The following is a 25,699-nucleotide window of genomic DNA, read 5'->3' as shown; positions in this document are numbered from 1 at the left end:
GAGGGCATTGATGACACAGGGGGGGGGGGTGACAACACTGTGCTCTGGAGCCGTGGGGGAGGCATGGTGACAGCACAGGGGACGGAAGGCCTGGAATTCCTGCGGCCAACCAGCTGGGTGCTCTGGGGCAGGTAGTTTGACCTTCCTAGGCCTCAGTCTAGTCATCCCTAAAATGGGGTCACAACAGTACACACATCACAGGCATGCGAGGAGGAAGGAACATTGGGCCTGTTTTGGCCTCTATAGTTATTATATGTGGGAAGGACGAACCTATGGATTGTGACCAGCGAGATCAGACCCGGCTGTCCAAGCGGGGAGCAGCCACCCACCACAAAGTGATTCTGACTCCAGTCAATCTCGAGCTTAAAATAAGAAGCTGGTCGTCTGCCCCAGTCAGGGGAAGCCAAGTCTCCTGCACCGCAGAGCTGAGTTCCAGTGCGTGACTCTCTACCGACCCAGTCCCCAGGGGCTCAGTCATGGCTGTGGCCACCAAAGCAGGCTAGGGACAGGCAATCTTGATCTGTGGGGACCACACTCTGCCAAGCATCTGACGGAGGCTCAGGACCCTCCAAAGAGCACACAGGGATGCTACATCTTGGGAACAATTGCAGTCAGCGCATAGGCCACCCTGCATTCACTCAAGCTTCCTCCTGGAGAGAAACAAGGGTCCCAGGTCTTGTTCAGCCTGCTAGGTTTGGAGCTGGATAGAGGATGACCCAGGCAGATGCAGAGTTCCTTGTGAATTGGTGCAGCCAGCCTTTCACCCAGGGCTCTTCACTCCTGGGAGGAATTCACCCTTAAGAAAACTATGGAAAATAACATCAAGGATAATCAGAGGAGCAAACATCCATGGCGTTCTTGCTGCGCGTGAGCCCACGGGCTCCTTGCTTTACCTGGGTTATCTCGCCGACCCCTGATCATAGGCCTTGCCCCCAGTTCACAGAGGAGGGTAAGAGGCTCAGAAACATGAAAGCACTTGCCCTGTGTCACCGGATTGGGGAGTGAGGCGCTGGGATTTGACCAGGTCGGGCTGGTTCTACAGCCTGTGTGTTTAGCCTCTGTCTTAGGCGGCCTTCCTTCATAGGAACTTGCGACACTTCCCATATTTTGGTCGCTCTCCCGGCATCGGTGAGTAGCAGGGTGGCTTGCAGCCCAGAACTCAGGATGTGGCAACAACACAACAGGCTCTTGATGTTGAAAGGAGACCTCACAAGATGGCCTGGAGCAGCCAAGCGTGTGCTCGCTCTAAGAGGTGGGCACTATCAGGGATGTAGGCATTTGCCATCTTGCTGGCTGGGGTCACCAACGCAATCAGGGTAAGCAGGTGCCTTTCCAGGACAAAGGGACTGAAGAAACAGACCGGAAGTGAACTGCGACCCACCAACTGTGTGCACCCCTCTGAGGTGCACCCCCCAGCCCTGTCCTGGGCAGATACCGTGTGTCTGGCTGCCTCAATATCACAGCCAGTGGAGACAGACCAGGTCTCATCACACTAACAAGCATGACAACCTTTCCTGTGACTCTTTCCAATGTGCAAAGCTCTGTGCCCATCACAGTCACCGAGGACATGGTATCCAGAGCGGCCTCTCCCAGGGCCTGGACGAGCTGCTCTTCGTGACTGCCGGGGCCCTTTGCTTTCTTGGGCAGCTCATGGCTTCTCCATGTATGCCTCACTCTCCCAGGCACCTTGCCTCGAGTACACACATGTTCTGGCCCCTGCAGTGAGTGTTTGAAGCACTGTGCCCATGTCTACACAGGCCCCTGGAGTGAGTGAGTGAAGCACTGTGCCCATGTCTACACAGGCCCCTGGAGTGAGTGTTTGAAGCACTGTGCCCATGTCTACACATGGCCCTGGAGTGAGTGTTTGAAGCACTGTGCCCATGTCTACACAGGCCCCTGGAGTGAGTGTTTGAAGCACTGTGCCCATGTCTACACAGGCCCAACAAAGTTGCCTCCTTGGGAGTTTTCCTAGCAAGGAGAAGCAGGCAGCCAGACTGATCCCAGGGTAACTGGGCAGCAGCCCCACATGTGAGCTGAGACCCCCGGTGCCCACCTCCAGACTCTTCCTGTGGGCAAAGGTGGTGTCATGGGGGTAGGTAACATATAGAACTGCCCACTGGCGCCGGGACACCCCATGACTGCTCACCCAGATCACGGCTGTAGCCGCCCCCTCTGCTCCATTCTCCTCCTGGGGTCCTCGGCTGGGCATACGGCAGGCCCTTGGTGGTTCTCTGTAGAGAATCGCTTTCAACCCTTTAGCCTGGCATTCGAGTCTGCAGGACCTGGCCCCTGCACATCTTCTCTGGCATCATCTACCGAGTCTTCACTCCACTCTATCTGCCGTTCACTCCTTCTTCCATGTGCCATGCGCTGCCCCACCAGCAGGTCTTGGCTAATGCTATTCCCTCTGCGTGGAATCCTTTTCCCACCCTCTCCACCTGGCAAATGCTTACTCATCCTTCAGGGCTCAGGTCAAATGCGACCTGTCTGGTAGCGCCTCCCTGATGTGCTCAGGCCTTGCCCACCCCGCCTGTGTTCCTGCAGCTCTGATATGCCTGTGACAGCAGTGACCATCACTGGGACTGTAATTCTCTGTTTTTTGCCTGACTTTCCCACCAGACTCAGAGTTTCCAGAAGGCAGTCAAATCTTTTAGCTGTCTGAGTATTCCCAGCACCTGAGACAGTGCTTGGCCCAGAGCAGGGGCCCAGTGTCAGCCCCTTGGCACTCATGAGTGGATTAGCTTAGCCAGAGTGGAGAGTCAGGCCTCTGAGGAAGGGGACACAGGCAAGGTTAGTTTCAATGGCAAGATGGGGACAACCTGAACCATGGGAGGATGTGTAAAGACAAGACAGTGAGAGGAGGCAGGAAGGAGGGCAGAGGAGCCCCGTAAACGGATGGGCCACCAGCTGGGCAGCCTGCCACGGGACAGGATGGCTCCATTAGGCACAGAACACAAGACAACATTTCCCATTGCTCAGGTGTGGATTTTGGCAGGAACAGAGCAGACACGGGTTCAGGCAAATAGGCTCTCGGCCTGGGTACCTGGGACACAGCTTCCCTGCCCCAAGACAGGCCTGGGGTTTGCACCCTGGCAAACCCTGGCAGGGCAAAGGTCTCAAAGCCAATGTGACTCCAAGGAGTGGGGGAAGCCAGGAGCTAATGGGCTGCATCCTGGGGTCTTGGGGCCTGTTAGGGAACCACAGTGGCACTGCAGGGCTTTATGCTCCAAAAAAAAAAAAAGGGAAATGAGTAACTTTCTCTGCAGCCTGAGAACGCCAAGGCCAGGGGAGAAACGGAACCCTGTGTCATGCAATCCTAGTGGTTTGGTTGGCAAAGCTGTGGGGTCCAGTCCCCAAAGGCACCATACTAAGCCTTGGCTCTGCTGCGGGAGTTCCCCTAAAGAAGGGCCCATCCTTGCCTTGGCCTCAGACTGAGGCCACGATTTTGCTGGCCCCAAGGCCTGTTGAGCGTTGGCTGGGGACACCTCTTGCCAGATGCCCACTCTTTCTACCCTCAGAGAACCTGGGCCACATCACAGGCTGGGCTGTAGGTCCTGAGGGCAAACTCAGACTCTACCCCTGGGGAGCTTGGGGCTGGTGGCAGGACAGGAAGGGGATGAGTAAAGGCAAAGTGTTCCAGATGTCACGGAAACACTAAAAAATCCAACAAGGCCAGTGAATAAATATTCATGTGGCATCCCAAAGACAGAGGCTGTTACATAGTCAGTCAAAGTCAAGTTTTCAATGAATTATTAATAACTAGGAAAATGCTCATCATCTGATGTAAAGGAAAAAGCAAGTTACAAGCAAACTTGGAAGAGCCACAGAACAGATGCCTTTCCTAAACATATTTTTAAAGTATTAAACACATACACACTGTAACATGTTTGAAAACCACTGCGAGTAATCCCTATTCTCTAAATTCCTTGGACACTTGTAATCAACTGCTGAATATAGTTGAGGGCTGAATTGCTCCTCCTTATGTTAGTTTTCTGGCCTTGACTAACTGGTAAGCTCTTAAAGTCCAAGATTACACCTTATATAGCCTGCACTTTCGAACGCTGGCTTTTCCAAGTCCGAATTTGGACTTTCTTACGTCGGCTCATGAAGGCACACTGTGAGCCATCACATGGCACTCGGCCTGCAAGTCAATAGCTGAGTTTCAGCAACATCATCCCTATCTCAACAGCAGGCCTGGTGCAACTCTTTGGACATTTGTTGCGTTCTTCTCATGGGAAAATGAGTGGCATGCCAAACAAATAAAACTGATGACACTAATGATAAGAAACACATATGCCTCATGAACTTCCTGTAACTACAAGATCATCCAGCGGACTGGAAACCCAGTAAATCTTTAGCCTTAACTAGACATTCCTTGGCTCTGGGCTCTATGGAAAAAACTGAAAGTCACAAATATATTCGCACAAAATCAGAAGGCAAGAAACCAAAACTGTATTTTCAGTTGCGTCTAGGTGTATTAAGGAAAAGAAACTGGAAGGAAACACACCCCGAACTTGCAGCAGGGGTGAGATTATATGTGGTTTTCATCCTCAGGCTTTTCTGGTCTTGTCAGTTAAAAACAAACACACATGGCCGGGAGCTGTGGCTCACGCCTGTAATCCCAGCACTTTGGGAGGCCGAGGCGGGCCGGATCACCTGAGGTCAGGAGTTCAAGACCAGCCTGGTCAACATGGTGAAACTCCATCTCTACTAAAAATACAAAAATTAGTCAGGCGTGGTGGCAGGTGCCTGCAATCCCAGCTACTCTACTCCAGAGGCTGAGGCAGAAGAATCGCTTAAACCCGGGAGGCAGAGGTAGCAGTGAGCTGAGATCGTGCCACTGCACTCCAGCCTGGGCAAAAAGAGTGAGACTCCATCTCAAACAACAAACAGACAAACACAACATGCTTGACTTTTATTATAAGATGAAAAAGTGTCATAAGAAAAAGCAGCACTTGGCGGGCATGTGGAGGGCATGGTGCAGAGGGTGGGGCCCACTACCCTGCCTATCCCAGTGCCAAATCTAGGCTTCCTTGGCAAAAGGGCACCATGCTGTTTTCCACTGCAGGCACGGCAAGTGGAGGAAAGGGCTGAGGGGCGGGAAGTGGTGAGCAAGGCTGGCTGAGAATCAGGGCATAGCGCAGGCAGAGCATGGAGTTCAAACTCAGCAAGCCCTGAGTATGAATTCAGCTTTTGTTTACATCCCAAAATGAGGAAAGCCCTTTAGTCGATCTCTCTTTCTCTCTCTGGATAATAGCTTTATTGAGATACCACTCCCATACCACAGAGTTCACTCATTTAAAAAACATGCCCGTGTTTTTCAGTATATTCACTGAGTTGTGCAACTCTCACCACAATCAATTTTAGAGCTTTTTTTTTTTTTTTTGAGACAGAGTCTCGTTCTGTCACCCAGACTGGAGTGCAATGGCACGATCTTGGCTCACTGCAATCTCCACTTCCCGAGTTGAGGAGTTCTCCTGCCTCAACCTCCTGAGGTTAGGATTATAGGCATGTGACATCAAGCCCAGCTAATTTTTGAATTTTTAGTAAAGATGGGGTTTCACCATGTTGTCCAGGCTGCTCTCGAACTCCCGACCTCGTGATCCGCCCGCCTTGGCCTCCCACAGTTCTGGGATTACAGGCGTGAGCCACTGCGCCCGGCCTTTAGGGCATTTTTTATCACTCCAAAAGAAAGCCCATGCCTATTTAGCAGTCACTCTCCATTCCCCTTTCTATCCAGCCCCTGGCAATCGCTAATCTGCTTTCTGTCTCTATGGATTTGCCTATTCTAGACATTTTATTCAAATGGAACTGTAGCATATGTGGTCTTTTGTATCAGCTCCCTTCACTTAGCATGTTTTCCAGGTTATTCCATGCTGCACCATGTGTCAGTCCCTGCACTTCATTCCTTTTTATAGCTGAATAAACCCTTTAGACTCCTTAACTTTCCATTTCCTTATCTGTAAAACGGGCTTTTACGTAAATAAATGAGATAATGTATGTGTGGGCATGTGGCAATGAATTTGCCTCCCATTGTCCTTTTGGTCTTCCCTGAAATGCTGACTATACAAGGTAACCCCTGGCTCACAGGGCCTCATCACTAGGCTGGCCAGGGATCATCTGTTTCTCCTTGGACAATCTGAATGAAGAACAGTGGTCAGGTGGGGCTGCGAGCTGAGTCAGAGCCCCGCTAGTCGGGGGAGCAGGGGAGTAGGAACCTGAGTCAGCAAGGAGGCCATGTGCAGGGAGGAAGGGGCTGGCACGTGGACAGAGCAGCTGCAATGGCCCACAAAGCCCGGCTAACCCTCCATCTCCATTTCTCAGAGGGTCCCTGGCGTCCTTTCTCTAAGTCTCTTTTAGATGCTAGTTTGAGTGGGTTTCACTTCTTTGCCACCAAAGTCCCTTCCTAGAATAATGTGTGACATGCCAGGCACAATGCCTGGTGTGTCAGGGCCCTTGACAAACGCTGCTCTTTCCATATTTATTATCACTATTTCACATGAAGGTTGGCAGGGCCCAAGCCTGCCCATGCCAGGGCCAAGGTCTCTGGCCTTTGATAGGATGTGCTCCTTCTGCCCTGGGTCTCCAGCCATTCAGATGACTGTAAAGTGAACCTTTCCTTGGCTCCAGGGGAAAATGACTATCGTGAGCCTGGCTTTATGTCTTTCAGCACTCAGGGACACCAGGTCTGCACAGATCCCTTCAGCTCCTAAGCTGCAACACACTCAGCTTCCATTTAAATCCTGTTCTCTAGGAAGTAAGTGCTGATAGATGAATCTGATCTGCTGTTGGCTTCCCAAATGGAAACCTCCCTTCTCCACTTCCTCCTTGTGCCTGAGATCAAACTCTCCCAGGAGAGAAGGTCTTGTCTGTGCAAGAAAGGAATGCAGTTCTTCCAGGAGGAACATCGCCTTTAAAAAAAAAAAAAAAAAAGCGTGTTCCTAGGTCTTAGGAGAAGCTGTGCTCTTGCAGGTGAGAGGAATCTGTAGGGAGTCTCCCGACAGTTAGTCCTAGGGATGACTAAACCCCATAGCGGGGTCAAGAGGTGCAGCAATGTGTCATAGACTGAGGCCATGCATCTCACTTACTCTACCAACATGGCCTGCAAACTGTCCATTGACTGCTCGTTGCAAAAACAACAGAGAAGGTGGGGAGGTGCAGCTGAGGAGCAGTAGAAAGGCTGTGCTCAGAGGCAGAAAGCCCTCAGTGCAAATCTTGTCTGGGGCACTTTACAGGTGTGAGCCACCAGGCCCAGCCCTGAGGATTTCTTCAGGGAAAAGGAGAGCATGTTTCACATAGCTGCTCAAGAACCGCTGAGGACAGAAAGCCTTCGGTGCAAATCTTGTCTGGGGCACTTTACACAAGGTTCCCAATGGAGCTAAAACTTGATCTTCTAACTTTTTTTTTTTTTGAGGCAGAGTCTCAGTCTGTTGCCCACGCTGCAGTGCAGTGGGGCAATCTCAGCTCACTGCAATCTCCGCCTCCCAGGTTCAAGCAATTCTCCTGCCTCAGCCTCCGGAGTAGCTGGGATTACAGGCACATGCCATTATGCCCAGCTAATTTTTATATTTTTAGTAGAGACGAGGTTTCACCATATTGGCCAGGCTGGTCTTGAACTCCTGACTTCAGGTTATCTGCCCACCTCGGCCTCCCAAAGTGCTGAGATTATAGGCATGAGCCACTGTGTCCAGCCAGTGTTCTATCTTTAAAATGCACAAAAATGACATAAGACAATGCCAAGTGCTCTGCAATGGTCGGTGTCATCGAACCCCTAGGGGGAGGTCATCTGCACCTTACAAAAGTGCAAATTACAAAACTGTCACCTGTCCCACATCCAAGATCCTGCGAGGGTTGGAGCCCAACAACTAACATTCTGGGAAGCAAAGCTTAATAGCAAGTTGATTCCCAAAAGCAACTGAAAACTTGCCCTTAGGGTTATAACTGGGTAAATTAGACCTAGAAGAATTTGGATAAAGAGCTAAGAGGCGGCCAGGTGTGGTGGCTCACGCCTGTAATCCCAGCACTTTGGGAGGCCGAGGTGGGTGGATCATGAGGTCAGGAGTTCAAGACCAGCCTGACCAATATGGTGAAACCCTGTCTCTACAAAAAATACAAAAATTAGCCGGGTGTGGTGGCATGCGCCTGTACTGTAGCTGTCCCAGCTACTCGGGAGGCTGAGGCAGAAGAATCGCTTGAACCTGGGAGGTGGAGGTTGCAGCGAGCCAAGATCGCACCACTGCACTCCAGCCTGGGTGACAGAGTGAGACTCCATCTCAAAAAAAAAAGAGTTAAGAGGCACCATGAGACGATGGCAGGTGTGGGAGCTAAACGGCCTGGGTTCATCCAAGCTCTGCCATGTGCTGTGTGAAACTGGACATGACTTAACCTCTTGTGCCTCAGTTTCCTCTGCCATAGAAGGGGAATTATAATAATAGTACTTGCTTTATAGGATTGTTTGAAGCTGCGATGAGCCAATGGCAGCTAAAGAGGTTAGAACGCAGTCAGTGCTCATGGAGCGCTAACACCCAAAGACCAGAACTCCTCCTACTTCCTGGCCCGTGACCATGGCTGCCTGGTGGTGTCTCTTGCATTGCTGCCCCTGATGGGCCCCTCTGAGTGGTGAACAGTGGCCTGGCTTGGGAACCAAGGGGTGTCTTCTTTGATCCCAGGTCTGCCCCTCACTTCCTCTGTGATCTGGTTCTGCCCTCTGGGTCACTGTTTCTTCCATTCCATCAACACTGGTGAACAAGGCACCAATGTTCTGGGCACTGTGCTCAGCCCCATGGAGCACAGTGTCCTATGTATGGCTGAGTGTTACTAAAGACTTGTTGATGAACTGCTTTGTTCATAAATGTGACCTGGCGGCCCCAGGTTATGAGGCTCTGGGGCCTGCAGCGGCTCCTGAGCAGCTGCGTGAAACACACTTTTCCTTTCCCTGTAAGAAATTCTCAGGGCCGGGCACAGTGGCTCACACCTGTAATTCCAGCACTTTGGGAGGCCAAGGTGGGAGGATCGCTTGAGGCCAGGAGTTTGAGACCAGCCTGGGCAACATGGAGAGACCACGTTAAAATATACGAAATTAACCAGGCATGGTGGTGTGCGCCTATAGCCCCAGCTACTCAGGAGGTGGAGGTGGGAGGATCACCTGAGCCTGGGAAGTTGGGGCTGGGGTGAGCCATGAACATGCCACTGCACTCCAACCTGGGCAACAGAGTGAGACCCTGTTTCAAAAAAAAAAGAAAGAAAGAAAAGAAAAAGAAAAAAAAAATTCTCTGCTCCCAGCGCACACTGAAATAGGCAGGTGGCCTGGCCTCTCAGCAGCTACAGACTTGGCATGCTTGGGCTTCCTGAGGGCCAGCAAGGTGAGGCCCTAGTTCTAGGTGGGCACCTGCTGATTGCCTCCTTGTAGGGCACTTGGCATCGCCCATACATGGGAAGAGCCCACTAAACGTGAGTCCTTCCTATAATTATGTGAAAGTGCTGGGGTCAGACACACCCTGCCCTCCCTCCCCTTCTTCTTTTCCTCTCCCCTCTTTACCCCTCAGGAACTCGGAAGGGTGGGGTAGGGCGTGCTTAGGGTCAGTTGTTTGGGCACAGGACAGGACCCGCGAGGGCCACACTCAAGTTCATGGTCACATTCATGCTGCTTTTCCATCTGATGAGGGGCCAGGGCTGTGACGGCTGCCAGGCCCAGCTCTCTGGCTCCTACTCAGAAGGGCCCTGGGGTAAAGCTCGGCTTCTCCCAGGACCACACCAGCCTCTCTGGTCCTGACCAGGCCCTGCTCTCTTAGACCAAACGTGGCTGGGCCTCAGGGCGTCCTGGGCAGCTGATAGAGGCGACTCTTTAGAAACTGGACAATCTCTCTATCACGTGGCTCAGCAGCCTGAGGCAGGGGTGTGGGTGGTCCCATGGGAGCTGGGACTCAGGCTGTCCCTCTGCACAGGCGGCCCCTGGGGCAGTCCTAGGGCCCCAGTTCCTAACGCCCCACCAGCTCCCCTAACCCCTCGGAGAAGACTCACCCAGACCCAGGCTGGCGATGGTCTCAAGGTCCGTGAAGCTGCTGGCCTCAAGGATGGCCTGGGGTAGCCGCAGTGTGAAGGGCAGTAAGTCTCTGTGAAGACACGAGGGGCAGAAGTCATGTCTGGGGCCACCGTGTCCATTCCCAGCCTCCACAAAGGAAGAGCCCTGGCAATCTCTGCTGGCTGTCAGGGTCTCCATACAGCCTGGAAGCTTCCCTGGAGCTGAGGGGCAGACTCTGAGGCAGAAGGAGCATCAAGTCAACTCTAGGTCCTGAGCCAGCATCAGGGACCCAGAGAGGTGGAGACCCTACTCAGGAGTGGCGGGGCGGGGTCACTGCTTCTCCTTGGTTTTCCTGGACTGCTGAGCCCAGGCCAGCTCCTCTAAAGGCATTCTTTAGGGTAAAGTGAGTGGCCCTCCCCTCCCGGCCCTCTGACCCTTGCTGGTGCACACTGAGATGTGCAGTGAGCACACAGTCAGGCGTCTCCCAGCAGACGCACAGTCAGGCAGCCTCTGACGAGCACACAGTCAGGCGTCTCCCAGCAGACACACAGTCAGGCAGCCTCTGACGAGCACACAGTCAGGCGTCTCCCAGCAGACGCACAGTCAGGCAGCCTCTGACGAGCACACAGTCAGGCGTCTCCCAGCAGACGCACAGTCAGGCAGCCTCTGACGAGCACACAGTCAGGCGTCTCCCAGCAGACGCACAGTCAGGCAGCCTCTGACGAGCACACAGTCAGGCGTCTCCCAGCAGACGCACAGTCAGGCAGCCTCTGACGAGCACACAGTCAGGCGTCTCCCAGCAGACGCACAGTCAGGCAGCCTCTGACGAGCACACAGTCAGGCGTCTCCCAGCAGACGCACAGTCAGGCAGCCTCTGACGAGCACACAGTCAGGCGTCTCCCAGCAGACGCACAGTCAGGCAGCCTCTGACGAGCACACAGTCAGGCGTCTCCCAGCAGACGCACAGTCAGGCAGCCTCTGACGAACACACAGTCAGGCATCTCCCAGCAAATGCACAGTCAGGCAGGTCCATCTGATGACTTTGGTCACAATAGGGAACTGTTCAGGGTTCCCTCCAGAGATCTTCCAGAAGGAGTTCGGACTGATGGGGAAACAGGGACCCGGAAAGGAAAAGGGGTGGCCAGGCCACATGGTAGTTGAAGACAGTGTGTGCTGAGGCCAGGGCTCCTGACTTCTGGCCCAGGGCTGTTTCACACGCTCAGGAAGGGGAATGCGGCACTGCCAGGGCCCCAGGATGGGTGGTCCCGATTCTATGTTTCTTCCTAGTGTTTAAGGCCTGGGGACCCCCTTTCCAGCCATGTCTCCCGCTCCTTCCTCATTATCCCACCTGCCCTGTTCTCTGAGGCCATTTCCTCCTCTGTGAAGACAGGAATGGATGAGAGGGTGCCCAGCAGTGGTAATCAAGACCTGGCAGCCACCACTATTTTCTTCATGACCTGTTCTACCCTCCCTCGCTCACACTTCGTCCACCTTCTCCCCAAATCCTGATGCCAGTCACTGAAATCCCATCATCCATCATCTGCTGAGCCTCCCACCATGGCCTCGGCCAGAGCTACCTCCTCCCTGGGGTCTTCACGGCTTTGCTGTCTGCGCCTCATCTTCCTGGCGACATGAGGCTGGGAGCCCTGGGAGATCCTGGAACGGATTGGGGCTGCCTTCCGGGTCTCCAAAGCCCCGCAGTGCTTAGCACTCACCACGAGGCTCCAAGGCTATTTGCTGAATGGACCTGCCAAATTCAGGAGCTGAACTGGAGGCACAGCAGAGCAGAGACTGCCTGGGATGGGGCTGGCCCCCGCCAGGGCACCTCTGCTCAGCGATGTTGGCTTCTGTGGCCTCCCAGGTGCCCCCATGGCCCCTTGGGAAGTGCTTCGATGGAGCTGGGACACTTGTGTTTATGGAAGAGTTGGACAGGGCAGGCTGCGGCACAGGTTCTGGGCCCTTTCTCAGGTCTCGGGAGTGGCCTTGGGCTTCTCCACTGTCAAATGGTCTGGGGACTGGCCAGCTGACGTTGGCATCTTCTGTCATTGTTGTGTGATTCTGCTGCAACCTGAGGTCTTCTGATGGCCAGACTGGATGGGCCCTCAGTGCTGCACTCCCATCTCAGGCCCTGCCCCCCCACCACTAACCCCAGCTCTAATTTTGAAGGGTGGCAACATTCATCCCAAGTTGCCTCAGTTTACTTCAGTTACGTGGTGGCCTGTCAGTGGGGTTTCCAATGGTTCCTCCGTCGCCGTGTGTATCACAATGGCCAGCAGAGGCTGCTCAGCTCATCTGTGCCCACCCCCTGACTGCTAGGACAGCCTCCTGCCACCTTGTCACCTTACTCAGTCTGCTGCAGTTGCAGCTGCAGTCACACCCCAGACTCGAACCCCAGCATCCAGGGCCTCCCCTGGTCTGGCCTTGCTCTGCCTTTCCGGCTTGCTCCCCAACATCCGCCCTCCACGGTCCCTTCCCCACACTCGGGGGACTCCTGCTGGCTCCCAAATGATCACGCTTATCTTCCTCTAGTGAGTGTACCCCACTCATTTCCCATCTCTGAGCTTACGCATAGAGGGAATAGCCCCTCATCCCCAGCACCTACGTCTGCTTAGATTCTATACATCCTTCGAGGCCACACCATGGACTCTTCTTCCTCCATGACCTGGGGTGCAAGGGTTTCATGCGTCTCTGCTTCTCCACATCCCATCCAATTCACCACTGCAACTCTTCCGTCCAGAGGAAAGCACACACAGGACGTGGGTGTTTGCTGAGCATCTACTATGTGTCAGGTGTGGGGCTAGGTGTTTTGGAGGCTTTAAGTGATATTCTTACTAAATCACAGGCACCTTGAGGGCAGGCATTAGTACCTCTGTTTTACAGAGGACACAGAGGCTCAGGGAGGTTAAGGGACTCACCCAAGACCCCCAGCCAGTAGTAAGTCTCTGACAGAAACACTGAAACATTTAAAAATCTATACCAATATAAAATTTGATTCTCTACAGGGCAAAACTTTCGATCAGTATCACAAACCACTTACTACATTTTTTTAAGGAGAAGGAACTATCACTTGTTAAGCTTTATCAGTCAGTCACCAAGAGCTTTCCCTGTTATCCCACTTAACCCTTGAAGCAATCCTGTGATGTAAGTGCTATTGTCAACATTTGTTAAAATGTTGGATTTTTTTTAATTAGAAAAGAAACAGATTTACTGTAGCCAAAGTCATGCAATACAAAAGTGCTTAAACTGTGCAGGTCCTTCCTTCTCCAGAGGGTCCTGCTGTCTACCCCAGGGGTCCCCAACCCCTGGGCTACAGACTGGTATTAGGCCATGGCCTGTCAGGAACCGAGCTGCACAGCAGGAGGTGAGCAGCGGGCGAGTGAGCAAAGCTTCATCTGTCTTGACAGCCGCTCCCCATCGCTCGCATACAGCCTGAGCTCCGCCTCCTGTCAGATCAGCGGCAGCGTTTGATTCTCATAGAAGCGTGAACCCTGCTGTGAACTATGTGAGTGAGGAGTCTAGGTTTCGTGCTTCTTCTGAGACTCTAATGCCTGATGATCTGTCACTGTCTCCCATCACCCCCAGATGGGACCATCTAGTTGCAGGAAAACAAGCTCAGGGCTCCCACTGGTACTACATGATGGTGAGTTGCATAATTATTTCATTATATATTTCAATGTAATAGTGAAAGAAATAAGGTGCACAATAAATGTAATGCGCTTGAATCATCCCGAAACCATCCCCACCCCACCCCTGGCCCGTGGAAAAATTGTCTTCCACAAAAGTGGTCCCTGGTGCCAAAAAGCTTGGGGACTGTTGGTCTACACTCTGGAGAGTAACTTTGCTGGCCCTTCTTTAATGCACACATACGCGTGCCCAAGCCCACATGCACACACACCATTTATTTTACTATTTTTTATATATTTTTAATTTTTTTGAAGAGACAGGGTCACATTAAATTGTCCAGGCCTGTCTTGAACTCCCGGCCTCAAGTGATGCTCCTGCCTCCGCCTCCCAAAGTGCTGGGATTACAGGCGTGAGCCACCATGCCTGGCCCACATCATGTATTTTAAAAATGAAAATGGCACTATGTTCCATCAATTGCTCTGCAGCTTGCTTTCTCTACTGAACAGTAAAGTGATCTATATAGTGAGCAAGTCCATACATGTATACTGGCTTCCTTTTCTGTGCTGCAGAGTATTCCACGGGATAACTGTCATTTATTTTATTTTATTTTTTTGAGATGGAGTCTTGCTCTGTCACCCAGGCTGGAGTACAATGGCATGATCTTGGCTCACTGCAACCTCCACCTCCCAGGTTCAAGCAATTCTCCTGTCTCAGCCTCCCAAGTAGCTGGGATTACAGGCGTGTGCCACCACACCTGGCTAATTTTTGTATTTTTAGTAGAGATGGGTTTTCACCATGTTGGCGAGGCTGGTCTCAAACTCCTGACTTCAGGTGATCCACATAGTGGCCTCCCAAAGTGTTGGGATTACAGGCGTGAGCCGCTGTGCCCAGCTACTATTTTTCTTCTTTTGATGGTCATCCAAGCTTGCTTTCTTTCTCTCTCTCTCTCCCTCCCTCTCTCTCTTTCTTCCTGTCTTCCTCTCTCTCCTCTTTCATCAATGCTAACCATTACAGAGGTTACTAAGTGTCCAGGAGCAGTTTTAAGCACTTTACATATATTAGCTCTTTAAATCCTCTTACCAACTCCACAAAGCAGGTACTTTCCTTACACTCATCTCGCAGCTCCGAAGACTGCGGCACAGAGGGACTAAGTGGCTTGCCCCATCCCACAGCTTGTGAGTGACAATGCCTGCATCTGAATGGAGGGTTCAGGCTTGTAACTCCTAGACTACTTGTTTTTAGCAAAAAATTATTTCCTAATTGCCACTGGATCCAATTGTGCTGCAAAGAATGAATTGAGCACATCATCTTTCTGCCCTCACACTAGTATTCCTTTTTTCTTTTTTGAGACGGACTCTCCCTCTGTTGCCCAGGCTGGAGTGCAGTGGTGTGATCTCAGCTCACTGCAACCTCCGCCTCCTGGGTTCAAGCAATTCTCCTGCCTCAGTCTCCCGAGTAGCTGGGACTACAGGTGTGCACCACCATGTCCGGCTGATTTTTGTATTTTTTAGTAGAGACGGGCTTTCTCTATGTTGGCCAGGCTGGTCTCAAACTCCTAACCTCAAGTGATCTGCCTGCCTCAGCCTCCCGAAGTGCTGGGATTACAGGTGTGAGCCACCACGCCCAGCCTCAAGCTAGTATTTCTATTGAATACATTCCTAGATGTGAGTCTGCCGGGCCACAAGGTAGATATATTTGGAGAAATGACAGAATTTACCAAACTGATCCCCTTTTCCGCAGCTTGCTCCTATTTACACTCCATCAATGCCTATGATGGGCTGAGAAGTAAATGGTCCCAAGCTAATGGAGCAGCCTGTACTGGTTCCTCCCAATTTCGTAATAAAAGACAGTAAACACCCCAGTACTCCAACCTCAGCTTCATTGTGTCCTCATGGTGCCCTCCTGCTCTGTGACAAAGGTGGAGCCTGGGCAAATTGCCCAGTTTGGGGTCTGGAGGGCAAGTCAGTTTCATGCCTCAGTAAACATTAGCAGGGTGTGAAGATGGGGAAGGCAGGCGTCTGAAACTGGTGCTGCCATGCACGGCTTATTCATCTCCAAATGATGAGTCCTTAGTTCTTGGAAAGTGCCAAGAAAAACCTCCAGATAGGGTGCTGGAGTGGTGAGGTCTCCGCCTGAACACTCACTGACAACAAAAAAACAAAGGGAACTAGACACTTGTGAGGGACTCCGCTGGGGCTGCCATACCCATTTATACTCTGCAGACTGTCTGGACCAGAATCCTCTAGGGAGCTGCTAGAAATGCAGACTGCTAGGTTTCCAACCAAGGGTGCCTAGCATCAGGTCTGGGGTAGGCTGAGAATCCACCTTTTTTTTTTATTTTTAGATAGAGTCTCGTTCTGGCACCCAGGCTGGAGTGCAGTGGTGCGATCTTGGCTCACTGCAACCTCCGCCTCCTGGGTTCAAGCGATTCTCCTGCTTCAACCTCCCAAGCAGCTGGGATTACAGGTGCCTGCAACCACCCCCGGCTAAAGTTTGTATTTTTAGTAGAGACTGGGGTTTCATCAGGTTGTCCAGGCTGGTCTTGAACTCCTGACCTTCAGTGATTCGGCCTCCCAAAGTGCTGGGATTACAGGCATGAGCCACCACGCCCAGCTGAGAATCCACATTTTTAAACAGCTCCTGAGGGGATCCTGGTGCATGCAGCCTTCAGTGGGAATCACAGGCCCCCAAGGTCAGGGCTATTAAAAAATATTAAGATTAAGCAACCTTCCTGATGTGTGTGTGTTTCCTTATATACTATGAAATCCAATAAAAAGCATTCACAACAATGGGAATTTTTAAAATTGGATTTTTAGCTGGCTGGGTGCGGTGGCTCATGCCTGTAATCTCAGCACTTTGGGAGGCTGAGGCGGGTGGATCACCTGAAGGTCAGGAGTTTGAGACCAGCCTGGCCAACATGGTGAAACCTCAGTCTTTACTAAAAATATTTAAAAAATTAGCAGGGCGTGGTGGCAGGTGCCTGTAATCCCAGCTACGTGGGAGGGTGAGGCAGGAGAACTGCTTGAACCCAGGAGGCGGAGGTTGCAGTGAGCCAAGATCATACCATTGCACTCCAGCCTGGGCAACAATAGTGAAACTTCATCTCAAAAAAAAAAAAAAAGGGATTTTTAGAATAAATATTCTGACATTTCCCCCACACTCTGGAGGGTCAGCTTGTGAACTTCCCAGGGAGCCAGCGCCTCTCTCTGGAGGTCTCTGTTTTAGCTGGTGCTTTCCAAACCTCTGTAACCAGAGAGAAATACTTTTGACATCATGACACAGCATATGTGCATGCACACACACATACAAACACACACACACACACACCACTAAAACAAAAGTTTAGCAAAATGAGACTTATTGCAGCTACATGAGATTCTGATAGTTTCTAGTCCAGTTTACTTTTTCATTAAAAAGAAAAAAGTTATGACCCACTAAACTGATTTGATAACCCCCTCTGAAGTGTTTTCCAACACTAGCAATCAATTCTCCAATTCTCCAGACACCAATTGGGTATACAACAATTCAGCTCCATTCTGACACTAATTACCTGGATGTAGAGTTAGACTCTGCAGACTTAAGGCTTCAGTCCCCCAAGACTGCCCCCACTTCAGATGCAGTTGTCTCAGGCCACCAGCCGGCTTCTGACTGGCCGGCTATAGATCAGAGCTTTCCAGGCACAGTGACGAGATTTCTCCTAGGGCAAGGATGCCCAGCCAGCCGTCCCCTCCTCTTGCCATCTCCTCCTCCGGGACAGGAGGGTGGCGGCTTAGTCACAACACTGGGCACATCCTAGGGTGGGGCAGGCCTGAGAGGCTCTTCTCTTCCTTCCTCATTTTGGGTAATGGCGCCCACTTCTTGAGGCTAATGACTGCAGTGCCCAGGGCTGTGCCGGGGATCAGGCCCCATGATCCTTGCAAGGTGCTGAGCACAGCACCTTGGCACCAAGTAAATACTCAGGAAACCATCACGCATGTTCGTCCTCCTGTCGTCAAGGATGGAAACCCCGGCATCTCCACAGTCTCCCCCTGCTCCCTCCCTCAGTGGCTGCCCTCACCCCTCTGGTTCCCCTAGCCATTGCCTGGGGCAGTCACCTCCGCATAGGGCCAGGATGGCTGCAGCAGCCCCTTGCTGGTCTCTGCTCTCCCCTTCCTCCAATCCCACCACCTGCTATGGCCAGGTTGCTCGCTGAAGAGCAGTCTGATATCAGCAACAGGCTCACAGCACCTGCGGAAGGAAGTCCCTGCAATCCCTAGGCACGGCATTCAAGGCTTTCCAAGCATTTTACCTCCCACCCATTATGCGGTTCTGCCCATGAAGCCACTCCTGAGGCTGCCCATAGCTTTCCCACTGCCAGGCGTTTGCCCATGCTGTCTCCTCTGCCTTAAGTTCCCTTCCCGCCCTTCCTTGCCTGGCTCGCAACATCAGTCTTCCACAAAGAGAGTCACATGTCTCCCATATGTGGAGGGAGCGGCTGGAGTAGGGGCAGCACAGGGCATCCTCCCAGCCACGGGCCTGGCAGTCAGTCTCCTGGGCAGAAGCAGCTGGGGCTTGCGGGTCACACACACTTTGGTTCAAATCGGCTCAGAACTTGGCTGTGACACCAAGGCAGGTCACACCCCCAGCCTCAGTTTCTTTATCTATAACAGCAATAAGAACATGCTTGATCGTTTTTTGAGCCCTTACTTCATGCCAGGCGCTCTGCTAAACCCCTTCCAAGGATCAGGGAGTCTGATCCTCAGCACAGCCCTGGGGGCTGGCATCACTGAAGCAGTAATACCTTCCCTAAAGCTGTTACTGCTGTAGCGGTTAGAGGGAGCTCTGTGGGCAGTCGCAGCCCAAAGGCTCACTCCGCACAGATGCCCCATCAGCAGGAGCCAGTCACGAAGTCACTGCTGACACCCCACACACCCTGATGGCTTTACCAGCTCTACACACCCGTCCCCTAGCCTCAGTGGGGTTTGCCTTAAGTGCTGGCCCTTGGGACCATCAGGGATTGTCCTGGTGCTGGAGCCTCACACATGCCTAGGAGTGGCCCCAGGTTTATTTTATGCTCCAGAGCTGCCGACAGGACCAGACTGAGGTTGGGGTCACCCTGCAGTCGCACCCTCACTGGGCTTCTCCCACTCCCAGTCCTGCTTCCCTACTCCCTCCTGCTTTCTCCTCCAGGGCAAGTCCTGAATCACCCCTTGTATATGAATCTTGTCCCAAAGTCTGCCCCTAGGAGACCCCCAGGTAAGCAACTGGTATCATTCACCCGGAAGAAGTTCTCAAACCCTGGTCTGAGACAGGCTCATTATAAACGCAGATTCCTACTTTGGGAGGCTGAGGTGGGCAGAACATTTGAGGTCAGGAGTTCAAGACCAGCCTGACCAACATGGTGAAACCCTGACTCTGCTAAAAATACAAAAAAAATTAGCCGGGGGTAGCGGTGTGTGCCTGTAGTCTCCGCTACTTGGGAGGCCGAGGCGGGAGAATCACTTGAACTCAGGAGGTGGAGGATGCAGTGAGCCCAGCTCACGCCACTGCACTCCAGCCTGGTGACAGAGTGAGACTCCAACCAACCCCCCCTCCCCCCAAAAAAATGCAGATTCGTGCGTCCCACCCCAGACCCACTGAGTCAGGATCTCCTGGGAGGAGTCTGTATTTCTAACCAGCTCTTCGGTGACTGTGGGACCCAGCCAGGTCTGGAAACCCTCTCTAGAGCCCTTACGCCAGTCCACCTAGGCTTTGCATTAGTTTGGAGTGAGCATCTTGAAGCAGAACTGTCTTTTTTTTATTTCTGGGGGCAGAGGCTGCAGACAGAGCACAGAATGTGCTTCCTGAGTGCTGGATTGAGAGGGATGGGGGCGTCCTGCTCTGGGGAATCTTCACTGTGCAGCTTGGCCCTCTGGGGGCTGCCATGCTGTCATGGGGAATAAGCTCCAGGAACAGGCTCCCAGCCCAGCCCCCTGGGCCCCAAGTGCTCACTCACAAGAGGCTCTAGGAAGGGGAAGGGGCCTGGGTAGGCTTGCTCAGGACCAGGCCTGTGGTTCAGCATGGTGCTGGGGACACATGTCTAACTAAACGCCAGGACTGACAAGCATCCACTGCAACACCCCTCTGTGCCATGTCCTGGAGGTGACACAAGGCACATGATATGCCTCTGGGACATCACCTGCTGCCTCCAGGAGTTAGGCTCTGGAGGAGTCTGTAGGGCAGGATCTTAGAATTGCACAACCACAGAGCTCTAGATCTTTGATGTTCCATCTTGGCTAACATCCCCTTGATGGGGGAGGTAACTGGGGGCCAGGAGAGGTCAGGTGACTTGCCCAGGGTCACAAGCTTCTAAGTGATGGGTCTCCAACTCCCAGCCTGGGACTACCCCTCCCACAGCATCTCACTTCTGAGCTACTCACAAACTCCTGGGAGCTGACATCCCTCAAAATATGGTGATGCCAGGCTCTGTGCCCTGTGGCCTCCTTAAGGGTACCCTGGGAGTTTGAGGATAGGCCCAGGGGCACCTGCTTTTCTGGAACATGGAGGAAGGGTTGAGTGGTGACAGCAGTGAGCTTGGTGACCATGGCTCCAGAGCTCCCTGGACATAGAGGAAGTCGCTGCTCCAGCAAACCCCTATGACCCAATTCATGGAAGTAGAACAAGGGCACTGACTGGGTGTGGGGCAGGGTGCTGTTTCTTTTGGGGGCAGGGTGCTGTTTCTTTTTTAGACAGGGTCCTGCTTTGTCGCTCAGGCTGGAGTGCAGTGGCACAGTCTCAATTCACTGCAACCTCTGCCTCCTGGGTTCAAGCCGTTCTCCTGCCTCAGCCTCCTGAGTAGCTGGGATTACAGGCATGTGCCACGACACCTGGCTAATTTTTCCATTTTTAGTAGAGTGGGGTTTTACCAAGCTGCCCAGGCTGGTCTTGAGAACTCCTGACGTCAAGTGATCCACCTGTCTCGGCCTCCTAAAGTGCTGGGATTACAGGTGTGAGCCACTGTGCTGGGTCGGTGCTGTCTCTTTACATGTGTTTCTTATTCCCTCCTTCAGCACCAGTATAACAATATTATCATTCCCATTTAACAGAAGAGGAAGTTGAGGCTCAGAGAGATTAAATAACAAGCTCAAGTTCTGGGCTTTGCAATTATGCCATCATTTGTTCATTCATAGCACCTAACATGTGCCAAACACTGTTAGGCTTCTTCCACTATGGTTAGGAGCTTGGAACCTGCCTCTCTGAGAGCTTAACGTGTCATAACATACCAAGGGCCAGGAGGCCTCTGATGTTTTGCCTTGTGGGCCTACAGGCATCAGAATTATTGCAGGATGCACACAGTGAGGCCTCTGGAGCAGACAGTGTGGACTTTGGAGATGTGTCTGGTTTGAAACCCTGCCCTGCCATTTACCAGCTGGGCAAGTGACTTCTCTCAGTCTCCGTTTCCTCATCTGTAGAATGGGGATAACAAGAGCATTTACCTCCTGAAATTGTTCGCAAAATTTAAAAAGAGAATGGCTATAAAAGCCCTTAGCACAGTGCCAGGTACCTGGTGTGCCCTTAAGAGGCAGCAGCTGTTAGCATCAACTATTACTGGGGCAGGAAAATAGGGTCTGGAGGCAGGGAACGTAAGGCCAGTTCGCACTTCAGCTATGACAGGAAATATCCTCTCCATAGGGCGCAGGCCAAGTAAATGACTTTGTATCTTTACTTCATACTCTTCATTTACATAGGGTGTACCCCAAGTAACCAATGGAATCCTCTAGAGGGTATTTAAACTCCCCCAGATTCTGTAACGGTGCCCTTGAGGCCCTATGCTTGGGCCTGCTCCCACACTGTGGAGTGTACTTTCATTTTCAGTAAACCCCTTCATTCCTTCCTTGTTTTGTTCGTGCGTTTTGTCTAATTCTTTGTTCAAGATGCCAAGAACCTGGACACCCTCCACTGGTGACATATTTTGGCGAGCCAGCGGGGAGGAAGAGGTAAGTCCAAAGTTTGGGATTCCTTTTTCTCCTTTCTCTTTTTCCTTTCTGCTCCATACAGGGGAATCAATCAATCAATCAATCTCTCTCTCTCTCTCTCTCTCTCTTTTCCTTTCCAACTCAGGACCCTTGGTGGGCAGCGCCTAAATACGAAAGCAACTGCAGGTTTCTGGCCGTGGCCAGTGAAACTAAGGCGTTTCCATGTGGAGAAGCCTAAATGCCACTGCCCGGTTCACTTAAGGGACCAGGGTCTTTTTCATTTTTTTTTCTCTCTCTTTCTTTTTCAGTCTTTCAGTGGCTGTTTCCCAGTAGCTCCTTGGAAGTTGAGGATAATTGGCTGGGGTCACTCCCCAGTATTGCCTGAAGGCCTAGGAATGAATGGGAATAATTGCCCTGTCCAGAATGGGAAGGGATTCTTTTTTTAAAAAAAATATTTTCTGAGTGTGGTCCCTGATCCCTACATGTGGCACAGCTCAGAGCAAACTCGCATGTTTCAGGACTTAAACCTTCTTTTCTTATGCTAAATTCTTCCCTTCTCCTATTCAACTGGCTAAGGGCAAAAGAAACCCACCCAGCCTCCAGTTCCTATCATTAAAGTTCACGGAACAGGAAGCATGGGAAAGTGTGGCCTTATCAAATTATAAGGCTGCTAAAAGTCAGGGATTACACCCAGGTACCAAAGGAAAGCTCATAGCAGGCTCTGGAGGGAACACATGGAAAGTGGCGCCAGTGCCCACCTAAGGTCAGAGACATCTGACACTCTAAGATTGGAGCCCACAGGAGGATGCTCTGGGGGATCCTGCAGACCTCAACCTCCCCAAAGGGGATGCTCTTGGCAGAGGTTATGAGGTCTAGTACTAAGCCCTCCTTAGAATTTTCTCTTGCAGTTGCAATGCTGCTTGACCCCCAAATTGTTTAGAATCTGGAGTTTACTGTCTACTGGGAAAGTGGGATGGCATTGCATGGATCACACTTGTGCTGCTGTTGTTAAGAACAAATAGTTCCTCTTCAAAGGGTTTTGGTTCCTGGTTCTTTGTTCTATTCTAAAAGGTAATCTTACCCATTCATCTATTAGCCCTCCCTATCTCCACTGTGCCTAAACACACCCAAGATATACTGTACCTGTTCTCCCCGTCAAACGCCCACCCTCGCCTCCTTTGATGATGTCAACAGTAGCCAATCGGAATTAGCCTAGATTGTGTGGTCCGACCCCAGCCCACAGGCGGAGGACACAGGAACAGGGTCTGCTTCAGGGATAAAAACTCCTGGTCTCCTTTGTTTTGCAAGCTCTCCCTTGCCTCTGCTTTGCATGCAAGAAGCGCCCTTCTATAGAAGTAAATTGCCTTGCTGAGAAAACTTTTGCCTGAATGCTGGGTTCACTTCACAGCACTGACAATTTGTTTCTAACAATCTGGGGCCTTGCCCAGGATTCCCATTCTCCTCTGGGGAAGGGGTCTCTGGTCATCTCCCAGGGGGAGACGTGACCCACTGCCTTGCTGACGTGGCCTCAAGGGCTAGAGATTGGGACCCCACCCACTGTGACGAACAAACCTGGACTCTCGGCAACGTTGGAAGGAAAGACTTGCCTACAAATACCGTGGCGACCAGGTAACTTTGCGCACAAGACCGAAGTAAGAAAAGCTGTGGGGGCGGTGAAGTATTTCATTGGTGGTCGGGATATCTTGGAGGTTGAAAGTGTGTGTGAATGATCGTAGGCACCACTGCTTGCGGTGCTGCTTGTGTGAATGGCGATAGGCATTACTGCTGTCCGGGGTGAGTGGGTCCTGTCTGTGGTTCTGTGGTTCTATGGTCACCTCATCTTCATATGGCTTAGGGCAGATCCTGCCATGGGGCTTATACCTGCATGCCAATGCTAAGAGGGACCTAATTTCCTGTGAAGGAAGTGGCCAGATAAGATGAAGTGAATGGAAAGGAGTGCAAGAAACCTCCATTAACGGGGGTTGAGCCTCTAGAGAAAAGGGAAGGCAAGAGAACTCTAGTAAGAGAGATTGGGCCACATACACAGTCAACGGGGCATCCAAAACCTCCAAGATGGGAAACACTCCTAGTACAACAGGGAAAGGTAAGGACGGGGATAGTCAGATCCCCTCTGATAGTCCTCTAGGTCTCATGCTAAAATATTGGAAGGAGAATGAGAGGAATAGGCACAAGAAAAAGCAACAGATGATAAAATATTGTTGTTTCATTTGGGCCAAGGAACCCATCCTCAAACCTGCCATCTTCTTGCCAAAATATGGATCAGATGAGGATTGGGTCTGTTAACTTTTAACTCAGTATGTGAATGACAAAAGTTTGGTCTTGCAGGAAGAGACTATGCCCTCTTCTGGAGAAAACAACCTGTTCTCCTCTTTCCCCTAAAGAATACAGGGGAAGGCGTAGTAAAACCAACCCCTAGGCAGAGGGATCCCAACTCCTGGAACCCTCTAAACCACCTTTCCCCACTTAATTCCCCCCAACTTGACCTGTCCCCTCCACAGGCAGCTGCTGCTACCCTGGACTCGGTCCCAGATCCTTCTGCTACTCCTATTATTCCTCCCCCTTATACTCTGACTCTTGGGAATTACCACCACCCCATGAGTCTGTTCCTTGTCAGCCTAAGTATCCTTCCCTAAAGGGACTACCATGTAAGAAGGATATTCAAAATCTTCCTTTCCCCTCTGCCTCTAAGGAATCAGCTCCAACTCTCTTCCCTTTGAGAGAGGTGTCCCAGGCAGGAGGAGCTACTGGCTTTGTAAATGCTCCTTTGACTAGTTCAGAGGTTCAAGGTTTAAAGAAAGAACTTAAGCCACTGCTAGATGACCCATACGGGGTAGCAGATCAATTCCTAGGCCCCCAGTTATATACCTGGGCCGAATTAATGTCCATCCTGGGTATCCTCTTCTCAGGGGAAGAAAGGGGGATGATTCACAGGGCTGCTAGGACAATTTGGGAATGTGAACATTCTCCTGGCCAAAATGTTCCTGCAGCAGACCAGAAATTCCCAGCCCAAGATCCTCAATGGGATAATAACAATGCAGTCAGCTGGGAAAACATGAAAGATCTTAGGGAAATGATAATTAAAGGAATTCGGGAGTCAGTGCCCCATGCTCAGAATCTTTCCCGAACATTTGACATACAACAGGAAAAAGACGAAGGGCCCATGAAATTTCTAGAAAGACTAAGGGAACAAATAAGGAAATATGCAGATTTGGATCCAGAAGACCCTCTTGGGCAAGGAATATTAAAGCTACATTTTGTCACAAATAGCTGGCCAGACATAGCAAAGAAGTTGCAGAAACTAGAAAAACGAAAAACCGGTCCAGAGAGGAACCCCTAGGAGAAGCCCAAAAAGTATATGTGAGGAGAGATTAAGAAAAGCAAAAATAAAAAACGAAACTTATGCTATCCACCTTCCAACAGACGGCTTCAAGCCATATGCTTCTAAACAGAGACTCCAGGGGACCAGGAATTATAAAGGGTCCAAACCCCGTTTGGAGGACCCAAGCCTCCAACTAGCGGACCCAGACCCTCAGCTACCAGGCCCTCTAAAGAGTATGGGGGAGCAAGGTCAAATAATCCTGGAAATGAGAGAGTGGGAGGACAGGATAGGTGCTTCAAATGTGGAAGAGCAGGCCACTTCAAAAGAGAATGCCCCGAGTTGGGGAAGGAAAAAGAAACTGTCCTGCTCATGGCATAATAGTAGACCACCTCACCCATTGAGTTGAAGCCATTCCCCTACCCGCAACAGCTAATAATGTGGTTAAAGTATTACTAGAGAAGATAATACCTCAGTTCGGGCCAGTAGAAAACACTGACTCAGACAACGGGACTCACTTTACCGCAAATATCATTAAAGGGCTTACTCAAACTTTAGGAATCAAATGGGAGTATCGTGACCCCTGGCATCCATCCTCATCAGGAAGAATAGAAAGGATGAATCAGACTTTAAAAAAATCATCTAAGTTAATTTCAGAAAGTCTATTACCCTGGACTAAGTGTCTCCCCATCGTTCTACTCAGGATCCGAACTGCCCCTCAAACAGATGTTGGCCTATCCCCTTATGAAATGCTCTATAGGTTACCATACTTAAGTTCCACTA

At 51.3% G+C, this 25,699-nt stretch overlaps 1 protein-coding gene across 2 annotated transcripts in view; it reads right to left on the bottom strand.

Annotated features, from left to right (window-relative positions):
* The window catches only part of RIN3 (Ras and Rab interactor 3), a 176,330-nt gene that overhangs the window by 38,026 nt on the left and 112,605 nt on the right, over positions 1-25,699 (bottom strand). For both annotated transcript variants that reach the window (XM_055361265.2, XM_063698133.1), the window contains one exon: positions 10,021-10,112. In XM_055361265.2, the coding sequence (XP_055217240.2) occupies positions 10,021-10,112 (92 nt within the window). The remainder of the gene's footprint in view (positions 1-10,020; positions 10,113-25,699) is intronic.

This window comes from Gorilla gorilla, chromosome 15, assembly GCF_029281585.2.
Source record: "Gorilla gorilla gorilla isolate KB3781 chromosome 15, NHGRI_mGorGor1-v2.1_pri, whole genome shotgun sequence".
Lineage (NCBI taxonomy): Eukaryota > Metazoa > Chordata > Mammalia > Primates > Hominidae > Gorilla > Gorilla gorilla.
The sequence above is the reverse complement of the archived record's forward strand: the minus strand, read 5'-3'. Positions and strand labels throughout refer to the sequence as shown.